Genomic DNA, 24,684 nt, shown 5'->3' with positions numbered 1-24,684 from the left:
TGGATAGGAATATTTGAAGATGTTGATTTTCCTCAAACTGATATCCAGATTTAATGCCATTTCTACCAACCCCCCTAAGACTTTTTAGACACAGACAAAATGATTCTAAAATGTACATGCGAAGGCTGATGAATTAGAAGAGCTAAGATAATTTGAAAAGGAAGAATGGAGAGAGAGGAATCACTCTAGCAGGTTTCGAGGGTGATTTATACAGTACAATAATCAAGACTATTTGGTAATGGTGGAGGAACAGACATGCAGATCAATGGAACAGAGCAGAGAATCCAGAAATAGCTCCACACAAATATAAACAATTGATTTTTGACAGAAGTGCAAAAACAACTCAGTGGAGGAAAGATAGCATGTTCATCAAAGGGTGCTGGAGCAGGGCACCTGAGTGGCTCAGTCGGTTAAGCAACTTACTTCGGCTCAGGTCATGATCTCATGGTTCGTGAGTTTGAGCCCCGCGTTGGGCTCTGTGCTGACAGCTCAGAGCCTGGAGTCTGCTTCAGATTCTGTGTCTCCCTCACTCTCTGTCGCTCCCCTCCTCATTCTCTGTCTCTCTTTATCTCTCAGAAATAAATGTTAAAAAAATTTAAATGAAAAAAAGAAAAAGGGTGCTGGAGCCACAGGACATCTGCATGCAAAAAAAGAACCTCAACTTAAATCTCAGACCTTATAAAAAATTCAACACAAAATGGACCACAAACTTGAATGTAAAACCTAAAACTATACAGCTTTTATTAAAAAAAAAAAAAAAGAAAATCTTTGGGATCTTGAATTAGGCAAAGACTTCTTAGACTTGACACTAAAATCACAATCCATCTAAGAAAAAAAACTCGATAAATTGGACTCCATTAAAATGTAAAACTTTTGGGGTGCCTGGGTGGCTCAGTCAGTTGAGCATCCGACTTCGGCTCAGGTCATGATCTCGCGGTTCGTGGGTTCGAGCCCCATGTCAGGCTCTGTGCTGACAGCTTGGAGCCTGGAGCCTGCTTCAGATTCTGTGTCTCCCTCCTCTCTGCCCCTCCCCCACTCGCATTCTGTCTCTGTCTCTCAAAAATAAATAAACATTAAAAAAATAAAAAAAAACCAAATAAAATGTAAAACTTTTGGTCTGGAAAAGACCTTGTTAAGAAGATGAAAAGAAAAGCTAAAGTAGGAAAAAATTTGCTAACTACTTTCTGTCCAAGGACTAGTATTTAGAATATATAAAGAATTATCAAAGTTCAACAGAAAAAAAAAACAGTCTAATTAGAAAATGAAGGGGCGCCTGGGTGGCTCAGTCGGTTAAGCGTCCGACTTCGGCTCAGGTCATGATCTCGCGGTCCGTGAGTTCGAGCCCCACGTCGGGCTCTGGGCTGATGGCTCGGAGCCTGGAGCCTGTTTCAGATTCTGTGTCTCCCTCTCTCTGACCCTCCCCCATTCATGCTCTGTCTCTCTCTGTCTCAAAAATAAATAAACGTTAAAAAAAAAAAGAAAGAAAATGAAAAGAATATAAAAATAGCAAATAATCATATGAAAACATGTTTAACTTCATTAGACATTATGGAAATGCAAATTTAACACATCAATCAGAATGGCTAAAATAAAAAATAGTGACAACACCAAATGTTGGCAAGGATGAGGAAGAAGCGGATCACTCATACACTGCTGGTGAGAATGTATAATGGTGCAGCTGCTCTGGAAAACAGTTTGGCAGTTTCTTAAAAAATGGAATGTACAACCACCGTATGCCAAGCAATCGAACTTCTGAATGTTTATCACGAGAAATGAAAATGTGTTCACTGAAAAACCTGTTCGTATTTTTCATATAGGCCACAGACTAGAAACAGCCCAGATGTCCTTTGATGAGTGAATGGTTAAACTCTGCACATTCATACCATGGAACATTACTTAGCGCCAAAAAGGATTAGACTATTAGTGCACACCATGACCTGGATGAATCTTCAGAGAAGTATGCCGGGGGAACGAAAATCCAATCTCACAAGGTTGCATAGTGTATCATTTCTTTTATAATAATGTTCTTGAGATGACAAAACTATAGAAATGACGCGCAGATCAGTGGTTTCCAGGAATCAAAAAGGGATGTGATGAGTGGAGATGGGATGGGAGAGAATTGGGCGTCGTTATAAAAGGGCCACATGGGAGATCTTTGTGGTGATGGCAACGTTCTACGTCTTGACTGGATCAATGGCAATACGGTGGTTGAGATCTTGTACTATAGTTTCACAGGATATTACCGTTGAGAGAAAGTTCAAGGGGCACATGGGCCTCTGTGTTACTTCTTACACCTACATGTGATTCTCCAATTATCTTAAAATAATGAGAAAAAAAAGAGGAACATTTACAGGACAGTTGGGGAATTATGAACCACGACTGGATTTTGTAACGTGATGGTGGCATTGTGTTTTAGTTTTAAAAGATTAGTCTACTCTTACAAGACTCGTATTGAGATATCTACCAGCAAAACGATGTGTCTGGGACTTGCTTCAGAGGAATCCAGAGTGAGGGACAAGCAGGTGAGAGTCTCCTGGGAAAGCGAAAAAGCACGACTCGATCATCGGCTGGAGCTGGGTGAGAGGTGCAGGGGGTTTCTCCACATCATACCTTATATGCAGTCACCCAGCACGGAGCTGTGGTTGCCGGCACAACATGGTCGTGAAGCCACTGCCTTCAGAGAGAGTCGGACCTGGTTTGAACCTTGGCTCTGCTACATATGAGGCAAGTCTGGGGCACGTTATTTAACCTCCCTGTAAAGTGTGACAGTATCTCAGGGTAATTGTGCAGACAGGAGATTGCCAAAGAGGAGCACAGGGAGAGAAAAGGAAAGGTCTTCTCTCCAGGGGTGGGAGAGGGAGAGGAGCCAGTGCAGGAGACAGAGGAGCCATTCGAGGTGGAGACCCAAGGTTAGGCCGGGCAGGGTCTTGGAATCCAAAAACAAAAAAGGTCCCGGAAAGAGCTTTACGAAGATGAAAACCGGTGAGAAGCCATCAGCTTCGGTGTTCAGCAAGTCACTGGCGCTGACAGAGGCTTGGGTTCAGTGGCCAGGTGGGCCCAGATGAAGGTGCTGAGAAGTGAGTGGGCTGAGAGGGCGTGGCCACTACTCCTGACCTTGTGGGGTGGCATGGAGGGACGGCTCCAGAGGCAAGGAGTGTTAGGGGGGCTAAAGAGCAGAAACCAACCGGAGAAGAGAAAGAGATGGAAAGTAAGAAAGGAGGGGCTGACCAGGGGTCCCGCCGGGTGAGGCACCAGGAGTTCCAAGATCACGGTAGGAAGGAGGTTCCTCTTTGATGCAGACTGGGGTTGTTACCAAGGTGGTTTTGTCTACCCCTGGCATTTCCCCCTCGCCCTTCATCTGATACTCATTTGAACAGCTATTTAAAAAGAAAGAATATGGGGCGCCTGGGTGGCTCAGTCGGTTAAGCGACGGACTTCGGCTCAGGTCACGATCTCGCGGTCCGTGAGTTCGAGCCCCGCGTCAGGCTCTGTGCTGACCGCTCAGAGCCTGGAGCCTGTTTCGGATTCTGTGTCTCCCTCTCTCTCTGATCCTCCCCATTCATGCTCTGTCTCTCTCTGTCTCAAAAATAAACGTTAAAAAAAATTAAAAAAAAAAAAAGGATATTACGGGATGTCGGGAGTTACGCGTGCTCACCAGGTTTTTTAATTTGATGGTAGAGTTGTAGTTTTGTTTCACAAGGTAGTCCTGGTCTTTATAGATTAATACCGAGATAGTTGTGGATGAAATGGTATGTGTGGAGTTTGCTCTGGACTCCGAAGAAAATGAGAATATCCCGTTTTTCTGGAGGGAGGTCTTAGAATCGTGCGCCACGTCAAGCCCTTGTGCACGCTTCTTGCCCGTCAGGTTTCCTCGCGTCCCTTCACACGGAGGCCCCACGTGCGTGTATGTGTTTTCACGCTCGAGTGGCCGGACTGTGACCGGCTGACTCGCCAGCACCCACGCTAACGGCATCCGCGTGCGGTCTGGGAATCTCTGAAGAGAAAGGCGTCCCGGCCTGCGGGTGGGGAGCTACGGGCGCTTATCTCGGTCACACGCACCGAGGGGCGCCGGTGACGAGCGAGTCCTCTGAGGCGAGCCTTGTCCGACAGCCGCTGCCCGCTTCCTCAGCCGCCGCTCTGCCCAGGCTGCCCCGACCCGGGGAGGGGGGTGGGGGGGGCATTTTGCGTGTCCCGACGCGGCCGGATCCTCTGCCGGCCGAGGCCCGGTGGGCTGCTGACCGCGGCTCGGCTCGTTCGAAAGAGGCCGCGAGAGTCCGCCTTGACCTCTCGGGCGCCCCCACCCGCGCAGCCGGCGGCCGACGCGGCAAAGCCACCCAACCGACGCGTCCTCGCGCGAGGTGGCTGCGCGGAGGCCGGACGAACAGAAACCCGTCACGCGTGCGAAAGGTAAGCCACGGGCTGATCTTTATTGAGGCGAGCGCCCTCCTTTCGGCCGTTCGCCACGGCCGCACATCGGCCAGTGTTCAGAAGCGCCCCGCTTCCCCGTACAGCTCTGTCTACATTCGGAAAGCGGTAAGAACGTGTCGTACGATGACCAATGTCCACCTTAAGAGTATCACGACAGCTCGTAGATTTGTCAGCAGACCACACAACACGCTATTGACGACAAGGTAGACTCTCTACAAGTTCAAAGTTTAGATCGTGTGGCACCATCCCAACGCCAGCATCGTTTGTTTTTCCAGGTAAGAGAGACCAGTCATTATAAAAATACTTTATATGAATTCAAAGTCAGAACTAAAACCTCCAATCCTATAAAAATACCTTTTACTAATCAAAGTATCAATTTCTAGATAAATGTTCTTTACCAACAACAGTTACACAATTTTCGGGAAACACCTAGTAAGACAGTCCATTTAACGTGTTAAGGTTACTTCAAGGCACAGTGGCAATCGTGTCTTAGTTTTCCGAGACGGACCACATACTCGACTACGTTGCGTATTCCTGCACCAATTATTCTAGAGAAAGTTAACGCCAGCGTCTATGGATTATGAAAGCCATTTATAAAGACAAAGTCTTCAGTCTATAGAGGGGATTTTTACGTGGGCATTGCCTTCAGGAGAAGACACCACTTTTGTTATGAGTCGGCTACACCGTGCTTTGAAACGTTTAGCTTGGAAAGCCTGCGATCGCATTCTGACCACTATCTGAAATCAGCTCGTTCATTTCGTTTTGCTTACTCTCTTTTAGGGCATGATTGGGGTGATTTCTCTGTGTCTGTGCTCTTTTTGATCTCCTAAAACACACTTTCAGGAGCAGGTAACACAGCTCGGCCACGTTAAGCAGCATGCAAATCACAGATGCGGAAATCATAAAAATGGTAAACACGGTTTTCTCAGTAGGTCTAGAGATAAAGCAGTCGACAAGGTTGGGGCAGGGGTCAATCCCACATTTCAACACCCAGGGCAGGTGGTACCCGTTGTAAAGGAAGTAAAAGACGTACATAAAGGATGCTTCGAAGATGATGCGGAAGAAGATGCTGCTGGTGTACGTCCACCACAGGGACCCCTCGATCCGGACCTTCTGCTTTTTAATGTCTTCGAGGTCTTTAAATTCATTTCGCTTGTCTCCTCGCCTGAATTTGCGGGCAGCCTCGTGCCTGTAGTAGGCCACGTGCATCGCTACCAGCAGGGCCGGGGTGGACACGAAGATGAGCTGCAGGGCCCACAGCCGGATGTGGGACACAGGGAAAAAGTGGTCATAGCACACATTTTTGCACCCTGGCTGCAGCGTGTTGCAGACAAAATCTTCCTGCTCGTCACCCCACACCTCTTGAGCGGCGACCACGAGGATCATGACGCGAAAAATGAAGATGACGGTGATCCACACCTTCCCGATGCTGGTGGAGTGTTTGTTTACACCCCCGATGAAAGTGTGCAGGGTACCCCAGTCCATTGTGTTGGCTTATTCCTAAACAGAAAACATTAGCAAAGGTTAACTAATGGAAAGCTCCTTCGAGTTTTATGAAATAGTACGGTTATATTACAGACGGAAGCAAATTTCCCTAAGAGGATGCTGTGATATTTTATAACTTCAACCCCCTAGGTTAGTAGGTTTTTCTGATAAGGAATGCCCACTCTAAAAGCATTCTAACATTTTGAATCAGAAATAACTGTTACAGGTTTCAGATCATTCAGATTCCACCGAATTCAGATTATATATTAGGTTGCTGTTGGACGTTAACCCAGGAACTCAGGTAAACAAATACATTTCCAAGTTTTCTCTTATCCACCATGAGTTTAAGTATTGTATCAGTTTTCGTTTTGCCCAGGGGATCACGGAAGTTCAACAGTGGATCTTATTAAGTGGCTTATTGAAGAGAAAAAAAATTAATCATGGGAATGACCTACTGTGGCGTACCCAGCAGACTCGGAAGGGGGAAGGGACCGCCAATACTTGTTAGCTTACTTTATACGATATATTTATGGCCGTCTCTAGTTTGAATAACATCGTTTGCTGAAATCTTGTGTTCTTAGGGGCCCTGACGACACACACCACTGGAAGGTCCTCTTCCAAAAGAGTATCATGAGCTTTTACGGAAAGCGCTCGCTTGTTTCCATGGTAACCAGGACTGGCGACAGCGCTCCCTCCCCGACAGCTCAAGCCCCAGGAGCCATGGGTGAAGGGAACCAGTGGCTGCTGCCAGGTAGGGCTCCCCTCCCTGCTGACTGAGCACTGACTTAGCGTGCTGAGAGAAAACGCTCTTGACTTCCACAGGAACTTCTGCTACAGTTCACACGGATATGCCCTCTGACCCTACATTGCCGCAGAAGACGAGAGAATGAATCAGCGTTTGCCTTAAACGAAACAACGCCACTCTGGCAATCTTTTGAAAGTGAAGTCCCTGTTTTCAGAGAAACAGACTCACACAGCTTGTCAAACCTTTTTAGGGGCTGAGGGTGACACCAAAGTCCTTTTGTCATTGGTCTTAGGGAGACCTTCCTGTATCTGACTGCAGGCTGGGGTCAGGCCTCTCCTCAGGCTGAACCCCCCCGACCTCCTGGGCCCCTCCTCTGGCCCACAGCTCTGCCTCCCCTGAGTCACGTGTGCTGCTCTTTGAAGCAGCTAGGTAGCGGGAGGCAGCCTCAACGTCCCCAGGAGTGCTAGGCACCGCGTCTCCGGACGAGGGACTAACGTGTGCCCCAGAAGCAAGACCCTTCGTTGACACTAATGAAGTCAGCCAGCTCTGTAGTATAAAAGGCAGACCTCCATTTTAGCTGGCTTTCTGGGAAATTTGTCTTTGCCCTTGGTTTGGCTTTTAGACACTACCTTTTCCTCACAAGGACACAAGGCCCAAGGAAATAATGCCATCACACACCTTGCACACGTGTGTGTATTCCTCCTGTCTGAACTGGGCAGGGGAAGTAGGGGGCACATGCTGTGGAGGCGGAGGGGAGTGGAGGGCAAGCGGGGGCATAGCTAGAAGTTTCTGCACCGTGAGTTTCTCCCCCGCCTTCTCTTGCTGAAGCATACAGAGCCCAATTATAGGAAAACCCCTCCTTGCACCACATCGCCAAAGCCAAGTAAATAACGATCCCCAGGCCTACCATAAGCATTTATTGAGTGTCTATTGTATATAGATGTCAGCCATTTCACCTTTGCATCTCAAGACATAGTCTGCAGAGATGCAGAGCAGGTGGGGGATGTCGGGGCGTCAGGGCTAGAGGCGCTGGGAAGAGCTTGCAGACAGAGATGATGCGTTCCTATCCCACGAAGTTCAAGGCGTTAGATCACAACTAGGTAAGCTGGGAGCACAGAGCATCTCAAAGAGAAAGCAATAGGGAGGAGACCTTGAGGCGGCCCTTCAGCACCTGTACTTGCACTTGATGAACAAGTCACCGGAAGGCAGGATAATTAAAGTGATCGCAGAATCTCACAGACGCTTATTCTTTCCTTGAATAATCCAGAAGAAGGAGTTAAAAACCAGCACTTAACAAGCCAGCACCCTCAGACTACTCAGGACTCCCAGACCCTGCAGGCAGGCGCCAAGGCGAAGGAGGTGGAGCCGGGAATAAGAAAGCTGAAAAATCATTCTGGAGGATTCAGTGCGTATCGCCCATTCCAACTCCACTGGCCAGAAAGCAGTAAAGAACCTCAAAATGTCTGTAGTTGTTCAAATGCCATGGGAGTCTTTTGAAAGTTCTAACACAGAATACAAGAACATTTGAAGTCTTGAATCCAAACTAAAGCTTCCATTGTGGCCCAGATAGGAAAACTCAAATCGTGGTTTTAACTTAGCCTAGACTTTGAGAAGCATATTAATTTTTCAATGAAAATGAAAAGGGAGGTAGAATTCCATAGCTGAGGACTTGGAAGGCAGAGCTGGGGGGGCAAGGGCCCGAAAGTGTGTCAGACAATTCTGAAGGGGGAGTGGGGGTGGACACTGCCAGCAGCTCTGAGGAGCTCAGATCTTCAACTGACAAGATGATGGAAGACAACCCCAACCCCCCCACACAATGGAGGGGCCCAGGCTTGTAACAACAGTGTCAAAAAATTTAATTACTGAATGAGGCAAAAAATAATAATAAAATAAAATAAGATAAGATAAAATAAAATTTAAAAAAACATGAAAAAGAAAGAAAAATATGATAAACTTGGGTCAAAAGAAAAGAAAGGGGTGGGCCCAATGCTTGGAGCAGATGGCATAATTCGAACTGATAGCAGATAAAAGGCAGAAACTCTTATTTTACTCTCCCTTCTTTATCAAAGAGAAATTATTTTAAAAATTATTTCTTTTTTAATGTTTACTTATTTTTGAGAGAGAGAGAAAGGGGGGGCGGGGAAGGGCAGAGAGAGAGAGGGAGAGACAGAGTCCGAAGCAGGCTCCGGGCTCCGAGCTATCTGCACGCAGCCAGACTCGGGGCTCGAACTCACAAACCATGAGATCACGACCTGAGCTGAAGTTGACCCTTAACCAACTGAGCCACCCAGATGCCCCTAAAAATTATTTCTAACGTAGTACAAGAGAGGTGGGGAGCTAGTGTGTACTTTCTGAGAAAGAGATTTTCAGTGTCCCCAGTACATGTATCTTTGATGTTAAAAACTCACCTTGGGTAATACAAACTATAAAATTAAGTTTTAGTCCCTACTGAAAGTCATTATAATAAATTTTCCTAATTGTTGCTCTTCTATCCCGGAAGCATTTCAGGAGGTATAGACTCGTACAACCTGATGTTTACACATATTTTACAGCAGCTGTTCACCTAGGGGGTCACTCTGGTTTGTTTATGAAATGAAGACGTTCTCTAACCAATGAACATCTCCCATTGCAATTTGGTTTAATTAAGTGCACATTCAACAAGTTTTTGATTTATCAAATAAAAGTTCACATTTTGCCAAACCCTCCAAAGTGCAGAGAATTTAAACTCCTCCAAAGGTAAGAAGGCTGCGTTTTCCCTCTGAGTTCTTTATCAACCACCTTCTTGAACAATGACACGCCTGTGGTCACCTATTACCTGCTCTTCTAGCAAGCAAACCGATCAGGTGTCAAAGGACAACTCAGTCCGAAGGAATCTGGAAAGGCTGAAGTCATTGGAGGGGTCAAGAGGCTTTCCCCACAAGAATATGGTCCCAGCTTTCTAGAAGCAGGACCCTTGACATCTGCACCTTAGGTCTTCTCCTTCTTAAAAAACAAAACAAAACAAAACAAAACAAAACAACAGGGACAATTATGATAACAGTTTTATTTCTTTTGGCTTTTCTGGGTGCCCAAATTACACATTCTGAAGCTCTATCAAAGTAGCAAAGCCGAACAGAGAATAATCTATTTTACAACACTTTTGACTTCCACTAAAAATCAGCAATTTACCTGTGTCTTTAAAGGGAGAAAAAGAGATGCCTAGGACACTAAGAAAAATGAGTGATTAAACCCAAATACGGGTGCGTCCTGCCTACCGGTCACTCAAGACGATCAGGCTAATGGCAAACCACCTGATCTGTAGCATCTTCCTGCAGGAGCAACAGAGGCCCTATCACTGATCACAGTAGAAACGGCTCGACAGCAAGCACTGCTTTCCATAGTCTCCGTCCATAGTCTCCATAATCTCCGTTGCTCCCTTGCCCTAAATGCGCAGCAGGAAAGCCATTGAGTGAATTGGCCCATGTTTCCTACACTGAGAACTTTCTTTGGGCCAGTCCACATCATTTCCTCAGGGCCTCACCAAGGAAGCCGGGGGCAGGGGTCCTGCATATCACTCTCTGAGTGTTCAGAGCCTAAGGACAGCCTGCCTCACAACTATGAGGAGCCAGTCAGGGAAAGGGACCGCCCCAAACTTCCTGACACTTTGCTGCAGCCACTGGTAACGCCTGGCTGCCCCCAGGACACTTTGCCCACTCGAGGAGCCCAGGAGAGGAAGGAGCGGACAGAGGGCAGAAGACTCAGCAAGGCTGAAAGGAGGACATTTGGTTCCACTTGCCCCTCCTGACCTGGCCTTTCAGTGAGTTAAAGCCACTTCTGGCTTGGGGCGAAGAGACTGCCCACCGGCCGGATCCCCCTCTGTGTCTGCCCTATAAAAATGGAACTCTTGGGGTAGTTTTCCATCAGCACTGTGGTTGCAGATTTGATGGCCGAACACCCTGTGAAAATTACTTTCCAAAACAACCGCATCCATTGAAACCCTTTGCAATTAGTGTCGGTAAACAAAATACCTCTTTCCTTTCATGCTTTAGGCAGGCTGCAGCCAATGGGAGGAGACTTTTCAACAAAAAGTAGAATATTAACTCTTTCTTTGCCAACCAGAGAGGTTTATTTTAAACCAGCTTCTCTGGCTCTCTTTTAAGGAAATAATACATATGCCTCGCTCCTATAGTCTTGTCTCCGTACAAGAATGTGGTTACACCTCAAGTTACAAAGGTAAAACTGTCTTTGGTTTTCTGGTATATCTAATCGTGGTGAAAACATTGCATTCTTGATATGAAAGCTCCAGGCTGGAATACTTTGCTCTAAGAATAGGTGAACAATTGATCTCATTCTGATGATACACACAGTATTCTGAAGTTAGATTGTTCTTCCCTTTTACAGTTCAAATAATTTAAGTCTATGGGCATTCTGCTTCAGCAATACGATTTTCTGATTGTTTTAAAACTTAAAAATTTCATCCTAAGTAGTTAAAATGCCATCTTAAATTTCACTGATGACAGAACGAAAACTAAAACTTTACAATTATAGTGTTACCCCTTAGCAGACACAATGAGATTTCCAAGAGGTGGAAATCATCTTTCTAGAAAGTTCTATTCCCATTTGGATAACCCTTTCAAAGATATTCATTGAATATCTGATAGGCCTGAGAACAGAGCACATCCCTCCCGATTTCCACAGTAGCTTTAGGTAGTTGAAGAGATTTATATTGATGAAAGACAATGTCAGAGCGAAACAAGCACATCTGAGCCTTACTTCCAAGGAGTCACAGGGTATTGGCCTGGAGGAGAATTAGGGCAAGGGTCTCTCTTCAAGGGTTCAGGCTTTCTTCTACACCATCTGATTGCTTAGAAGGCAACAGGGCACAGTAACGACATGAATGTAAATCTCTACGCAGTTTCTGGAGGTCAGTGAGGGTGTCACCTGTTGAGGGAAAAATAGTAGATGTGGCCATATTCATTGAACTACTCCCCACGTGTCTATTGCATGACCTTTGTGGGTGTTTTTCTTTATCCCCAGAACTGTTATGATGGAAGTCTAGAGGCCGCCAGTTTCCTGATGCTTCTTACTTTATATACCAATAAAATAAAACGAAAAAACTAAAATCTTTAACGTAGATTCTTTCCCCTATCAAAGATCATAATTGTGATCCCCAATCCCAAACCTCGAGCCCATTCCCTTAAAAAAGGGGGTAAGGGAATTTGAAAAACTGGATATGCTCTTTTCTCCCTCAAATCGGCAGTCTAAAAAAATCTCAAACTCTTTAATCAAGAAGAATCTGTATCTGTTGTCTCTCAACAGATATCCAGGTCTTCCTGGGGACAACCTTAGGTTGTCCTTTAAATATAATGACTTAAAATGTCATCAACTGTCCTTTCAGAGTAACAGGTTGTGTTAAAATGGATTTAGGGATTATGTACTTCTTCAAAATTAACTCAATAAAAATGAAAGAACTTTTTCTATCCATGTAGTCTAAATAGAAGCATGGACAATTCATAGAATTACACGTATTTCTTAATCCATTTAAGAATTCAGTGAGTTGGGGCTCCTGGGTGGCTCAGTCGGTTAAGTGTCCAACTTCGGCCCAGGTCATGATCTCGCCGTTCCCAACTTCGAGTCCTGTGTCGGGCTTTGTGCTGACATCTCAGAGCCTGGAGCTTGCTTTGGATACTGTGTCTCCCATTCTCTCTGCCCCTCCCCTGCTTGTGCTCTGTCCCTCTCTCTCTCTCTCAAAAATAAATATTTTTTAAAAAAGAAAAGAATTCAAAGAGTTAAATTTTCCATTAAGCAGTCTCTGTTCATTCAAGCAAACCTGTGCCCTTTCCAAAGATTTAAGTCTACCTTGAGTTGAATGTCCATGAAAATAAAAAAGGAAAAGGCACTCTGTGGGCCCATACATTCTCACCGTTCAAGCAAGTTAAACAGAAATCTTAATATATCTTAACGTAGCCATTGGGAGGATTATGTCCTCATGGCCAAGACACGTGCGTTGAAAATTATTTTCCCACCATTTTATTCTGTTTAACATTTTAACTAATGTCTACAGACTACTCATAGCTCCTGGAATATTCAGATTGGATCAAAGATGCACAGTGAGGGTTTGCAAGCAAGAATTTTCTTTTCACCCCATTGAAGTGCTTAGTCAGACCTTCCGCAGGTCTTTTCTTTCTCAAAGCTGTTGTAATTCAGGAAAGTAGGAAAAAGAAAATGAATTCGCTGTTACCTGTACCGGGGTTTGTTTTAAAATAAAAACACCAGTGGAGCAGCGGGACTGATCAGCATCCTCCCAGTTTGGGTCACTGCGGGGCACGGATGGGGAGCCCTGCACCCCCTCCCCTCCCCCACCCCAGTTAAGTCACAGGCTAGGGAGTGTTGATGTTTTCTCTTCGTGACTTCCTTCTCCCCTCCTTGGCAGGATCCAGACATCACCCCCAAAGCCTCAGCCTGGTCCAAGCCGCAGACAAAGCTCTCCACAGGAGCAGTTTGAGCGGCATCCCGGGATTCTAAGGAAACTGCATCCGGGCAGGACATTTTCTTCTAGAACACTGGTTAGATTCGACTAGAACTGGAGCAAGAAAATACTTCTGTGGCATAATGTCTACTGAGGGGAAAGAACAATGATGCACGGTAACATTCAATCAGGCCCTAAACTGAAGGGAGATTCCACCTGGGCGACGCCAAGGTGGCTGCTGGGCCAGGTGTCCCTGACTGCATTCGGGCCACACTCACCTCAGGTCAGTCCCGCTCCCCCGTCAAACACAGGATACAGGTAACACCTGGGACTGCTCCTTCGGCAGACAGGAAGTCCCTTCTGCTGCCTCCACCTTTCAACTGAGACGTGTCACCAATGACACTTAGTTACTGTTGTCCAGTAATTGTCCAGTAATCGCACAACTGTCATCTGCGTTTCCCAAGTTCTTTGGGCGCGCATCACGCAGCCAAAGGGGTCACTTCTACCTGGGACTTATCCACCAGCCCGGTTGAACCGGCCTTCCTTTGCCCCGAGCAGGGAAGTTCCAAGCAGGGTTCATCGGTGTTCGGTGAAAGCAAAGAAAATCCAAAACGCGGCAAAGCAAGTGGGGGAAAGGGGCCCAGGCCCGCACCTTGGCCGCTTATACACACGGTTGGTGTATTTATGAAACCTGTTGTGCAAGTCGAAGGGGGACCATCCAGGGTAAAAGTCAGACCCGTCCATCCTCGTTCCTCCGGGCGCGCGGAGGACGCCAGGCGCTGCGGGGCGGCATCCGGCCGTGGCCCCGGGGGTCGCGGGAGGATGCGGATCCCCGGCCGATAAGGTTGCCCCGGGCAACCCCAACGCGCCGACCCCCCCCCCCCCCCGCCGGCGCCCGGCGCCGGGAGGGCGACTGTGCCCTGCGGCCACAGGGCCCACCTTGGAGCGGTCGCCGACAAGGGCGACGAGGGCGACGGGCTGCAGACCTCACCCGCGCGGGGCCCTCGGAGGCAACGCCTGCGCGCCAAGGGCCGAGACGGCGCCCCCCGTCGCGCGCCCCCCCCCCGCCCCGGTCCCCCAGCCCGCAGCCAGCACCCAGGGGCCGCCGTGCCTGCGGCCGCGCGCCTGGCACCCGCTTACCTGCTCGGCTGGACGGCGGCCGGGGCGCGGGGGGCGCGGGGCGGGGGGCGCGGGGGCCTCGGCGCGGGGCGGCGCCCTCCGCGGCAGCCGGGAGGCAGGTCGGGCCGGGGCGCCGCGGCTCCGGAGCCGGTGTCGGAAGCGGCCTCGCGTGCAGGCCCGGCTCCCACCTGCAGCGCCTTTTAACCGCGCCCCACCCCGCCTCTGCCCTGACGCTCCCCCGCCGGCCGCGAGAGGCGAGCGCGCCGAGACCCGACGCGCGCCCGCCCCGGGGCGCGGGGTGCAAGGCGGGCCCTCCCTCGGGGGCGCGGAGAGCCGGGGTTGGACGCGGGGAGCGGGTGGCGCCTCCCTCGGGGGGCGCCGCGCGCTGGGGGCCCGGCCGGACCTGGGCCTGAAGGGCGGGGGGGGGGGGGGGGGGGTTCCTGGCCACCGGCCCCGCGGCCTAGGGAAAGGGCCTGGGCCAGTGGGTCCGCAGCCCTCGGGGGCTTCCGAAGGAGGTGGACTCGTGGGGCTCGGTGTTGGGGACAGGGGAGTTTTTTTTGCCAGGACACATCCTCTTTTTTTCTGGACGCTGCCACCTTCTAAGAGCCTGGCCGTGCGCGCGCCGGAGAGCAGCCTGGAGAACCGTGACTGTTGTTCTTTATTAATTAACGACGGCCTAGGGGAGCTGAAGGGGCTATTTTTACTAGTCCTCTCCGCCCTTTGACACCTCCTCCGGGGGAAGCCCAGTGGGCCTCCCGGGCTGGCAGGGGCACCACGTCAGGACCCTGCTGGTGCCCTCCCCTCCTTTCACGGACGGGGCTCGGGATGCCCCGGGGGAGGCACAGGCGTTGGTGCAGGGGCCGGTGGGATGCAAATGTTGGAAGCTGTTTGGGGACCCGGCTGCACAGGTGCAAGCCTGTCCTAAGTCGGACAGGAGACGTGGGCCTTGCGTGTTCCACGCGGTTGGTAATTAAACATCCCCACCTAAACCACACGCAAGTCGCTGGGTCCTATTGTGTCATGTAACGCAATGAGTGGTGGTTCTTCGGTCTCTCTAAGGTCCTGAAAAATGAAGCAAGAGGATGAAAATCTACCTCCCTCCCCTGAAATATTTTCAGGAGAACAAGATTCTCAGAAAACTGCCCAGACTCAGATAAGTTAAAAATACTTCGGAGTGGGCCCTCGAATGGCCTTGAAAATAAGCTTGAAAGGAGGCACACAAAAACCTGTTTTAGGCTTGTTCTTTAGACAGGCTTGCTGTCTTTAATGTATCCTGTGCCTTGAATGTTCCCTCAGCCTTAAAGGTGTGGCTGGTCCTCTCCTGCCCTCTAGTCTCTCCATCATTATCTCCAGACAGATACACCAGCCGGACCCATCTGGTTGCATAGTAACATGACTCAATGATAAAAGCAGACTGTAAACCTCTCTGGGGATCGTAGTCAGTTTAAGCTTTTGTTTTTGCATTCCCAGCACGCAAGGTAAAATACTTTGCACAGGGTAGATGCTGTTCCATGAGTATTTGCATCTTGATTGGCAAAGCCCAAGCAACATGGAGATAATCCTGGAAATGGCTTTTACTCCTCAAGTATGACTGTCCACCTTCCCCCTCTTTAAAGCTGCTTCCATACAGCACTGTGTTTGAGCACGTAGATTCTAGACCAATGGAAATCATTCCAGGGCCTTTCCAGGAAAGAACTTTGGAACTAAAGTAGCCACAAAGAATGTGTTTCATTTGCTCAGGTGCCCAGAAAGGGAACAGTCTCAACACTGTGCAAAAGTACTCTTTTCCCGTATCTATGGGTTTTTACTTTGTCATTTGCCTCTTAATGTTTAATCCCGTCCAATTTTCACTTCTTACCATATGGTCCTGTGGCAGCAGAAATTTAATATGGACTGTATAAATGTACGGGCTTGTTGAGATGTTCACTTGAAAACTGAAAGTTAAGGCTTTTATGCTAATGAGAACCATCTAGAGTGTAGACCGTGTTGGTGACCTGTGCGGCACGCATGGAAAAACCTTCGGGAGCGGATTACAACTCCACCATCCACTTAACAGCATCACGCAATTCTGAAAGCAAGACTTTTGTAGCCCTGGTTGTAATCAGTGACACGATTGATTGATATCTTCCCTCTGTGTCTTAATGATGATTTCCAGAGGCCATGACTTTAATCCGCACAAAATCTGTGAAGTGTGGATCTTCCTTTGCAACACCAGAATCTGGGTTGAAGGGGTAACGGTGAAATGCTCTTTTGAAAATCTGTAAATTCTCTGGGTGACCTCTCCTGCCTTTCCATGGAGAGCAAAGGGGACTTCAGCCCCCACTCCCATCAGGGCCACCCCCCATGCCCTGCCCTGTTGGTCAATGGAGCAGACTCACAGTGTAAAAGCTGAAAGTACAGCGTGGGGACTCTTCCTCGTAAGTGACATAGTCCCAGATGCCTGGAAGGGAGACGACCATGTTCTCCCTTTAAAAAACACAAAACAAAACAAAACAAAACAAACCCCCGAAAAACTAACATTTGTCTATTCAGTCCACAAAAAAGCCTATGTTGAGCAGGGCTTTATTAAGCTGGGGACATAGAGGAAACAGTTCCCATATCAAGAGTTTTCTAGTTTGATTTTTCAAATCTGTGTGCAAAGGTCATTTGAGATGCTGTTGAAAGGATAACACGACAGGTTTCTGGGAATGTAATTCTGTGAGTCTTGGGTGAGCTGAGGAACTTGCATTTTTATCAATTATCCTGAGTGTTCCTGGTGTAGGTAGTCTGAGAGTGATACTTGGAAACGTGCTAGTTACGGATGTTCTTTGCTTTTTGATTTTAAAAAGGATATCGGTGTTTTTATTTTTTCCTGTGTTCTGTTTATTTTATTTTATTTTATTTTATTTTTAGCTCTGGTATAGTTAACATACAGTGTTATATTAGTTTCAGGTGTACAATATAGTGATTCAACAATTCCATACATCAAACCAGGAAAAAGACTCTTAACTGCAGAGAACGCACCGATGGTTACCAGGGGGGAGGCAGGTGAGAGGACGGCTGAAATAGGTGATGGGATTAAGGAGTGCACTTGTGATTCTGAATTATGGTAAAATACACAGAACATAAACTTTTAACCATTTTATTTTATTTATTTATTTTTAAACGTTTATTTAGTTTTGAAAGAGAGAGAGCCAGAGTGAGTGGGGGAGGGGCAGAGAGAGGGGGGCAGACAGAGGATCCAAAACGGGCTCTGTGCTGAAAGCGGAGAGCCCTATGTGGGGCTGGAACCCAGGAACCATGAGATCATGACCCGAGATGAAGTCAGACATTTAACTGACTGAGCCACCCAGGCGCCCTACTTTTTTTTTTTTTTTTAATTCAAGTGAGTTAACATACAGTGTAGTCTTGGCTTCGGGAGTAGAACCCAGTAATTCATCTCTTACATACGACACCCAGTGCTCATCCTGAAAACCATCAAAATCCTACAGGAGAAAACAGGCAACAACCTCTTTGACCTAGGCAGCAACTTCAGCAACTTCTTACTTGACACATCTCTGGAGGCAAGGGAAATAAAAGCAAAGATGAACTACTAGGGCCTCATCAAGATAAAACAAAAACAAAAACAAAAACTTCTGCACAGTGAAGGAAACAATCAACAAAACTAAAAGGCAACCCATGGAATGGGAGACGATATTTGACATATCAGATAAAGGGTTAGTATCCAAAATCTGTAAAGAACTTACTGAGTGCTGCACTTTTAACCATTCTAAATTGTACAATGCACAGAGATGTTTAGTCACAATGTTTTTCCACCATCACCACTGTTTAGTTCTATATTGTTTCCGTCACCTAAAAGGAAACATCGTACCCACCGAACAGTCACTCCCTGATTCCCAACCCCTGACTAACTACTAATCTGCTTTCTGTTTCTATGGATTTACCTGTTCAGGATATTGCATACAAAAGGGCTCATACCATATATGGCCTTTTGTGTTTGGCCTCTTTTACTTAGCATGATGGTTCCGAAGTTCATCCGTGTGGTAGCTCGTGTTTGTACCTCATTCCTTTTAATGCACGAATATACCACATTTCATTTACCCGTTTATCAGTTGACGGGCACTCTGGTTGTTTATACCTTTTGGTTATTGTGAACAATGCTGCTATGAACATCCGTGTGCAAGTTTTTGTGTTAACACTTGTTTGCAATTGTTTTGAGTATAAACCAGAAGAGGAGAGGGGTCGCTGGGTCATGTGGTCACTCTATGTTTAACTTATTGAGGAGCTACCCATCTTCTATCGCAGCTGCCCCGCTTTGCAATCCTACCTCCAGTGTCTGAGGGTTTCACTTTCCCCACATCCTCACCAACACTTGTTATTTCCTTTGTCTTTTTTTAAGCTACAGCCGTCCTAGTGGGTACTAAGGGATTATCTCTCTGGTTTTGCTTTGCATTTCCCTGATGTCTAATGACACTGAGCATCTTTTCATATGCTCGTTGGCCATTCGTATATCATTGGAGAAATGTCTGTTCGGTTATGGACGTTTTCACGTGTCCAAGTGATCTACAAACACTATCTCAACAAATACAGAGTTCCTCCGATGTGCAAAATGTAGGCTGCTGCCCGACTCTGGCAGTTCTGTGCTCCCTACAGACTTTACCATGATGAGACAAGGTCTTGTGTTGGAGGATGAAGCGTATTCTGGCGATGGCCGGTGAAATTGGGAAGGGGGCACAGAGACCGGCTCACCATGAAGCTGTCATCGAAAAGCGTGGCTGCGTGTCCTTACTCTTTCTGGCTGCCAGCGTTGGAAGTCCTGAGATACTGGTTACTACTCTGGGATTGTCCTCTAGTTCTCCACGGGGCCCTTCGCGTACATGAACTGAAAGCCCTAGCTGTGGTTTTGGACCTTTTCTTTTTTATAATAAACCTTTTCTTTTAAAACAGTTTTAGATTTACAGAAAAATTGCAAAGATAATAGAGTTACCACATACCCTGCATGGAGTTTCTCCTAAGAGTAAAGCCTTGCATGAGTATGATACGTTTGTTACGATTAATGAACCTATGGCAATGTGTTATGACTCACTAAAGCCCATACTTTACTCAGGTTTCCTTAGTTTTTACCCAATGTCCTTTTTCTATTCCAGGATTTGTGTCTGAGATAGCATGTCACCATTAGTCACCATGTACACTTAGGCTTCTCCCGGCTGTGACAGTTTCTCTGGCTTTCCTTGTTTTTGATGACCTTGATAATTTTGAAGAGTGCTGGCCAGGTATTTAACAGAAGGTCCCTCAACTGAGGTTTGTCTGATTATTTTCTTTGATTAGATGGGGTTATGCGTTTTGGGGAGGAAGACCACGGAAGAGAATTGTCATCTTCATGATGTCATGTCAAAGGCACATGTTATAATCAACATCCCTTGTCCCTTGGGATGTCAGGCTTATTCATCTGGCTGGGGTAGGGTCTGTCCAGTCTTGCCACTGTAAGATTACATCCTCCCATCCCCCCTTCCATACTGTGCTTCTTGGAAGGAAGTCACTGCAGCTCACATGTAAGGGGTGGGGGAGTTTCACTCCACCTCTTTGAGGCTGGAGTAGCCACATAATGATCTGTTATTCTTCTGTGTGGGACATTTGTCCCTTCTCCAGATTTACTCATTTGGCCCGCATTTGTTTATATTGCCACAGACTCATGGATATTTCTTTTATACTTTGGATTATAATTCATAAATACTACCTTATTTATCTTGTTGTTCAAATCATTTCATCTTTGTCCATTGGGAGTTCTTTCACTTGGTTCCTCTTTACCTTTCGATACACACCCATCATTGTGGGTTTTTTTAAATGCTTTCTTTCTAGCCCTGCAAGATGCTCGAGGCTCGTATTGTGTGTGCCATGCCCCATCCCTAGGATCAGGCATTTCTCCGGGGAGCCCTGCTTCCGTTCAGTGGAGAGCTCGGTGTCTGTGATCTCGTTTGCCTATTTGTTCTGTCTCCTCTACTTGACTGTGGGCTCCCTGAGGGAGGGTGTCTTGACTGTGTTGTTCATCAATTTGTGTTCCTGTACAAGCATTAGTGCTGTGCCTGATGTATTCTTGAGGCTCAGCAAGCTTTTGTTGAATGAATAAGTTCAAGGAGTATTTGTTGGGTTTATTAACTGAAAATATTAGAAGAGTCTGGTGGGTGAAAATACGAGGAAAGAGTAGTTTGAAGATCTAACCGGTGACGTGTCTGTGTACGTGACAGAGTGGCAGGTCTCCAGGAAGAGTGGGGACATGGTGCTGACCCTCGAAACAGTTATGATCTCACAGGGAGATGTGACACGTGCTGTTAGAGGGAAAGAGGCCTGTTGTTTTGCAGCCAGAAGTTACAGGTGTCTCCAGTGAAGTCAATCTGGACAGTGCAGCATCCGGCTCTTAGCTCCGCAGAAACAACGTAAAGTTATGGGACTTGGAAGAGAGGAGATCATAGGCCCCAATCCAATGACACTGTTCTCTCATGGAGATGCACCTGGCCTAAGGGGCACTTGGTGGGAAGGTCCCCCTGGGAGACCCGTCCACTCCCCCGCAATGCCTTATGGTACTCTACAGTTGTGAGCAGAACAGGTGGATGCTTTAAGATTCTTTCCATCGAGCCGTCCATCAAGTGACCTCAGTCCAGTATCTGGCCTGCCGTCTAGAGACAGGATCATTTCCGGAAAAAACGCTGGATTCTTGGTCTTTGACTCTCGGCTTTTTAAGCTTCATGCAGAATATAGTTCTTATTTAAACACGTCTTCACTTCTTATGTCATCTCGAAATACACCTAGTGGGGTTATACTTTGCTTCTAACACACATATCCAGACTCTTCTCCTTCTTTTATCTTCTTTTTCTGTTTGCTTTTCACAAACCTTAGTATTTCCAGGTTTTCTTTAGCAACTTATTAGTGATTTCTTAGATTGGGATATTTCTGTGGCAGGCCAGTACTAATTTGGGGGTGACATTTTCATGACTTTAAATACACATCCTTGGGGCGCCTGGGTGGCGCAGTCGGTTAAGCGTCCGACTTCAGCCAGGTCACGATCTCGCGGTCCGTGAGTTCGAGCCCCGCGTCAGGCTCTGGGCTGATGGCTCAGAGCCTGGAGCCTGTTTCCGATTCTGTGTCTCCCTCTCTCTCTGGCCCTCCCCCGTTCATGCTATGTCTCTCTCTGTCCCAAAAAAAAAAAAAAAAAAAAAAAAAAAAACGTTGAAAAAAAAAAATTTAAATACACATCCTGGGGTGACTTCTTATAACCCTCTAAGTTCTGGCCAAAGAAGAATATATTAAAACTATGTATAATAATCACATATAATATCATGTCCCACGAAATATCATTTCACAACGTAAGACATACACCGCATACAAAAGCCAAATTCCCTTCTGCGGGGGATCAGCGAGGGGAGAGCTCAGTGAGGGTGACAAGCTCTGGGCAGAGCTTCGTGGCCTGGGCAGGGGGCACAGAGCGCCTGGGATGGGCTGCGGGCAGGCATGTGTGTGTGGCAGCTGGATGAATGTGATGTGCTCGTGTGATGGCAGGTGAGGGGAGGGGACTGGCCGGCCCGGCTGCAGCGGACTGCTGGTGTTGGGAATACAGGTGCATCGTGGTCAGGTAGGGCCCAAGTGCATGTGGGGGATGCCAGTCAGGAAGAGGAACTAGACTAGCTACGAAATGAGGAAGAAGGAGCAAGATGCCCCTTGACGTGAACCAAACGTGGCGACTTTAATGAAGCGCGCATCCATTACGAGCCAGTGGGATGTGACTGCCCCACAGCCATTGCAACTTTGGGCACCTTCAGTGGAAGTTTGGCGTCTCAGTGAGCTGGGTGTTTCTTTTCTCTCTTTTCTAGCTGGTCCCGCCCAGTGGGAGCAGATATGTTTCTTTCCAAGGGACATTTACAAACTGTAAACAGATGGGCCAGCAGTGGATTTCTATGAGGGGAGCAGTTGACCCGAGGCCAAATGACCCTCAGCAGGGTGCTGTCTGGATGGGGGACAGACCGAAGGTCTGCTCACTGGAGAAACGCTGGTAACACAGTCACCACTGGGGAGGAAAAAACTGAGTCCAGAGGTTCCGTTTTGAGTTTGAATGACCTAGACGATCATATTTCTCTTCCACTGACAAATAGAGATGCTGATAAAGGAAACCGCCTTGGGAGTGATGGAGTCTGTGAGGCTGACTGTGGGCCGGGACGGTGGGGGGGGGGGGGGGGAGGTGGTTGGTGAAACGCTATAGGCAACATGTGGCTGAATGTCAGGAGTGAAAGCCTAGGTCTGGGAATTCAGTCTTGTTTCGGACTCCCTGTTTACCCTTCATTCCTGTCTAGTCAGCCTTTTCCAGATGGGCCTGCACTTTTCCCAACCATGCTCAAAATCCTATCCATCTTTCATGGGCTTGCTGTTCCGCGGTTGTTCTTTGAATTCTTGTTTCTCCCCATTTACTCCTGGAGAGAGATCATCCCCGTGTGCTCTCCCTGGTCCCTCTGCCCCGCGCTCCTATGCTTCACGTGCAGCCCTCCCTCTGTTACCGCTTTCCGTGCCTTTGCTTTACCTCTCTTGCAATGATTTCCTTGATGGTTAAGACATTTCAGGATGGAACCCGTCCCTTACTTATCTTTGTATCATTGCTTCCCCCCGGCCCTTAGTAGTACCACCTACCTAATGTGCAGATCATGTCTGCTGCTTCTGTATCATTGATGGAGTAAATCGTTCAAGTTAACGTGGAATTGAGGCAGTATACAGTTGCTGTTTGAAAGAGTCAATTCTACAAGAGAAGGGCTTTGGTGGGAGAGAAGGTGGAGGTATAAATGCTGAGCCTGCAGAAAAGAGGAGTGGGAGCCAGTAATAGGAGAGAGAAGAAGGGAATGGAGAGAGAGAGGCTAGCCCAGATGAGGGGCGGATAGCTGTGTGGCCGACTAGGTGGGGACAGAGTATCCAGGAGGGTGGTGCACTGATCAGGACTCACTGGGGAAGCAAAACCAATAATATATACATATGTATATTATACAGAAATTTATTTTGGGAATCGGCTCACATGATTGTGAGGGCTGGCAAAAGCCCAAATCTTCAGGGCAGGTCAGCAGGCTGGAGCCCCAGGGGAGAGCTGGTGTTGCAGCTTGAGTGTGAAGGCACTCTGAAGGCAGAGTTCTCTCTCCTTTGCCGGGGCGGGGGGGACCAGTCTTTCTGTGAAGGCCTTCAACTGATGTGTTGAGGCCCACCCACATTATGGAGGGTAATCTGCTCTACTTAAAGTCTATGGTTTAACTGTCAATCACATCTAAAAAACATGTTCACAGGACATTTAGATTCATGTTTCCCCAACTACATGTTTGCACTGTAGTCTAGCCCAGTTGGTGGATAAAATGAACCCTCACAGGTGGGTTCATTTCTTCCTCCCAGCAGATGAATCCTACCAAAGGGAGCAAAGCTTTAGGGCCACCCCGGTAGACAAGGTTACTTCTCCTTCCAGGGGCTCACAGGGGAGCTGAGAGGCCAGTGAGTAGACAAGCAATTGCAGTACAGCAGTGAGGGCTGTGATAAGGGTGGTCAAGGGCAACGAGCACCATACACAGGCCGAGAACACGGGAGAAAAGCAGAGGGGACTTGTTAAGACCTTGATTTAATGTGTGGTATGCACATCAACAGAAGCCGCCACAAAATGTTAACAATTATTTATTCTATCTTGTCTGAGGTGATTTTACAAGTAATCTTAATTTTCCCCCGACAATGAATACATGATACATTGATTGTTAGAAAAATAAAGACTAAAAAGTAAACAAGAAGAGACTAGGGATATTGGAGGGTATGCCTTTGTCCTTTGTCCCTTCTTTCTGTAAAAAGAACGGCGACCGTACTGGAGACATTTTTCTCTGCGAGTGCCCTTTGGGAAAGAAGAAATCGCCTGCTGATAAGGTGTCGAATTCACTGCAGATGCACCCTTTTGGAACAATGAGCTTCTTATACGGAGTGGTGTTTGTTTACTTCTTCTCCGTGACTCTTCTGCAAAATGTAAGTCTGCTGACGTGACACATGACTGTTGTCACCCAGGTGTGTTATCAGCGGAAGGCTGCCGGGCCAGGCCCCGAGGCGAATGCGGCACTGGCCAGCCTTTCGAGCTGCGGGCGTGGAGCTAGGAGTTCAGGAGTTGACCACGGAATAGTAGAAGACAAAACAAGAAAAGCCACATTGACTGTGACCCTGAAATAAAAGCAGACGCTTTAAGTCTACTCCTAACTCTCCCTACTAGTTTCCAGGTGCGCTGTTCCAGCAACTGGCTTTCTAACTTCTCTGGCAGGTGACCAAGGTCAGTGGGCCTTCCCTGAGAAAGGCCCTTTTTGTAGTGGGTTCACTACGGGTTCAGTTGCTCCTAACTCAGCTTGCAGCGAAGGCGAATCCAACACGGTTGCAGCTGAGCTTGGGGGCTGCTTCAGAGAAGAGACTCTGAGCGTTGGGTGGGATTAGAGGA

At 47.5% G+C, this 24,684-nt stretch overlaps 1 protein-coding gene and 1 long non-coding RNA gene across 6 annotated transcripts; one reads left to right on the top strand and one right to left on the bottom strand.

Moving 5' to 3' along the window:
* Positions 1-4,403: 4,403 nt before the first annotated feature.
* Positions 4,404-14,494, bottom strand: GJB6 (gap junction protein beta 6). 5 transcript variants are annotated; one of them, XM_058690423.1, is made up of 4 exons: positions 14,247-14,494; positions 11,411-11,578; positions 9,474-9,640; positions 4,404-5,928 (listed from the first exon to the last, which is right to left on the bottom strand). In XM_058690423.1, the coding sequence occupies exon 4, from the start codon at positions 5,911-5,913 to the stop codon at positions 5,128-5,130; it is 786 nt and encodes a 261-aa protein (XP_058546406.1). In that variant the 5' UTR covers positions 5,914-5,928; positions 9,474-9,640; positions 11,411-11,578; positions 14,247-14,494; the 3' UTR covers positions 4,404-5,127. The 5 variants fall into 5 exon arrangements, with proteins under 5 accessions (XP_058546406.1, XP_058546393.1, XP_058546399.1 ...); XM_058690410.1 differs by lacking the exon at positions 9,474-9,640 and having other exon boundaries at positions 14,247-14,492; XM_058690416.1 differs by lacking the exons at positions 9,474-9,640; positions 14,247-14,494 and adding an exon at positions 13,385-13,907.
* Positions 4,615-8,136, top strand: LOC131488565 (uncharacterized). Its single transcript, XR_009250254.1, has 3 exons — positions 4,615-4,703; positions 6,495-7,347; positions 7,926-8,136. It is a non-coding gene; the product is annotated as an uncharacterized LOC131488565 (long non-coding RNA).
* Positions 14,495-24,684: the final 10,190 nt, after the last annotated feature.

This window comes from Neofelis nebulosa, chromosome 1 (assembly GCF_028018385.1).
Source record: "Neofelis nebulosa isolate mNeoNeb1 chromosome 1, mNeoNeb1.pri, whole genome shotgun sequence".
Taxonomy (NCBI): Eukaryota; Metazoa; Chordata; class Mammalia; order Carnivora; family Felidae; genus Neofelis; species Neofelis nebulosa.
This window is presented reverse-complemented; position numbering and strand designations above follow the sequence as displayed.

Excerpts from the sequence above, each read along its gene's own strand:
- GJB6 (XM_058690423.1), bottom strand. The coding sequence starts at position 5,913 with ATGGACTGGGGTACCCTGCACACTTTCATCGGGGGTGTAAACAAACAC.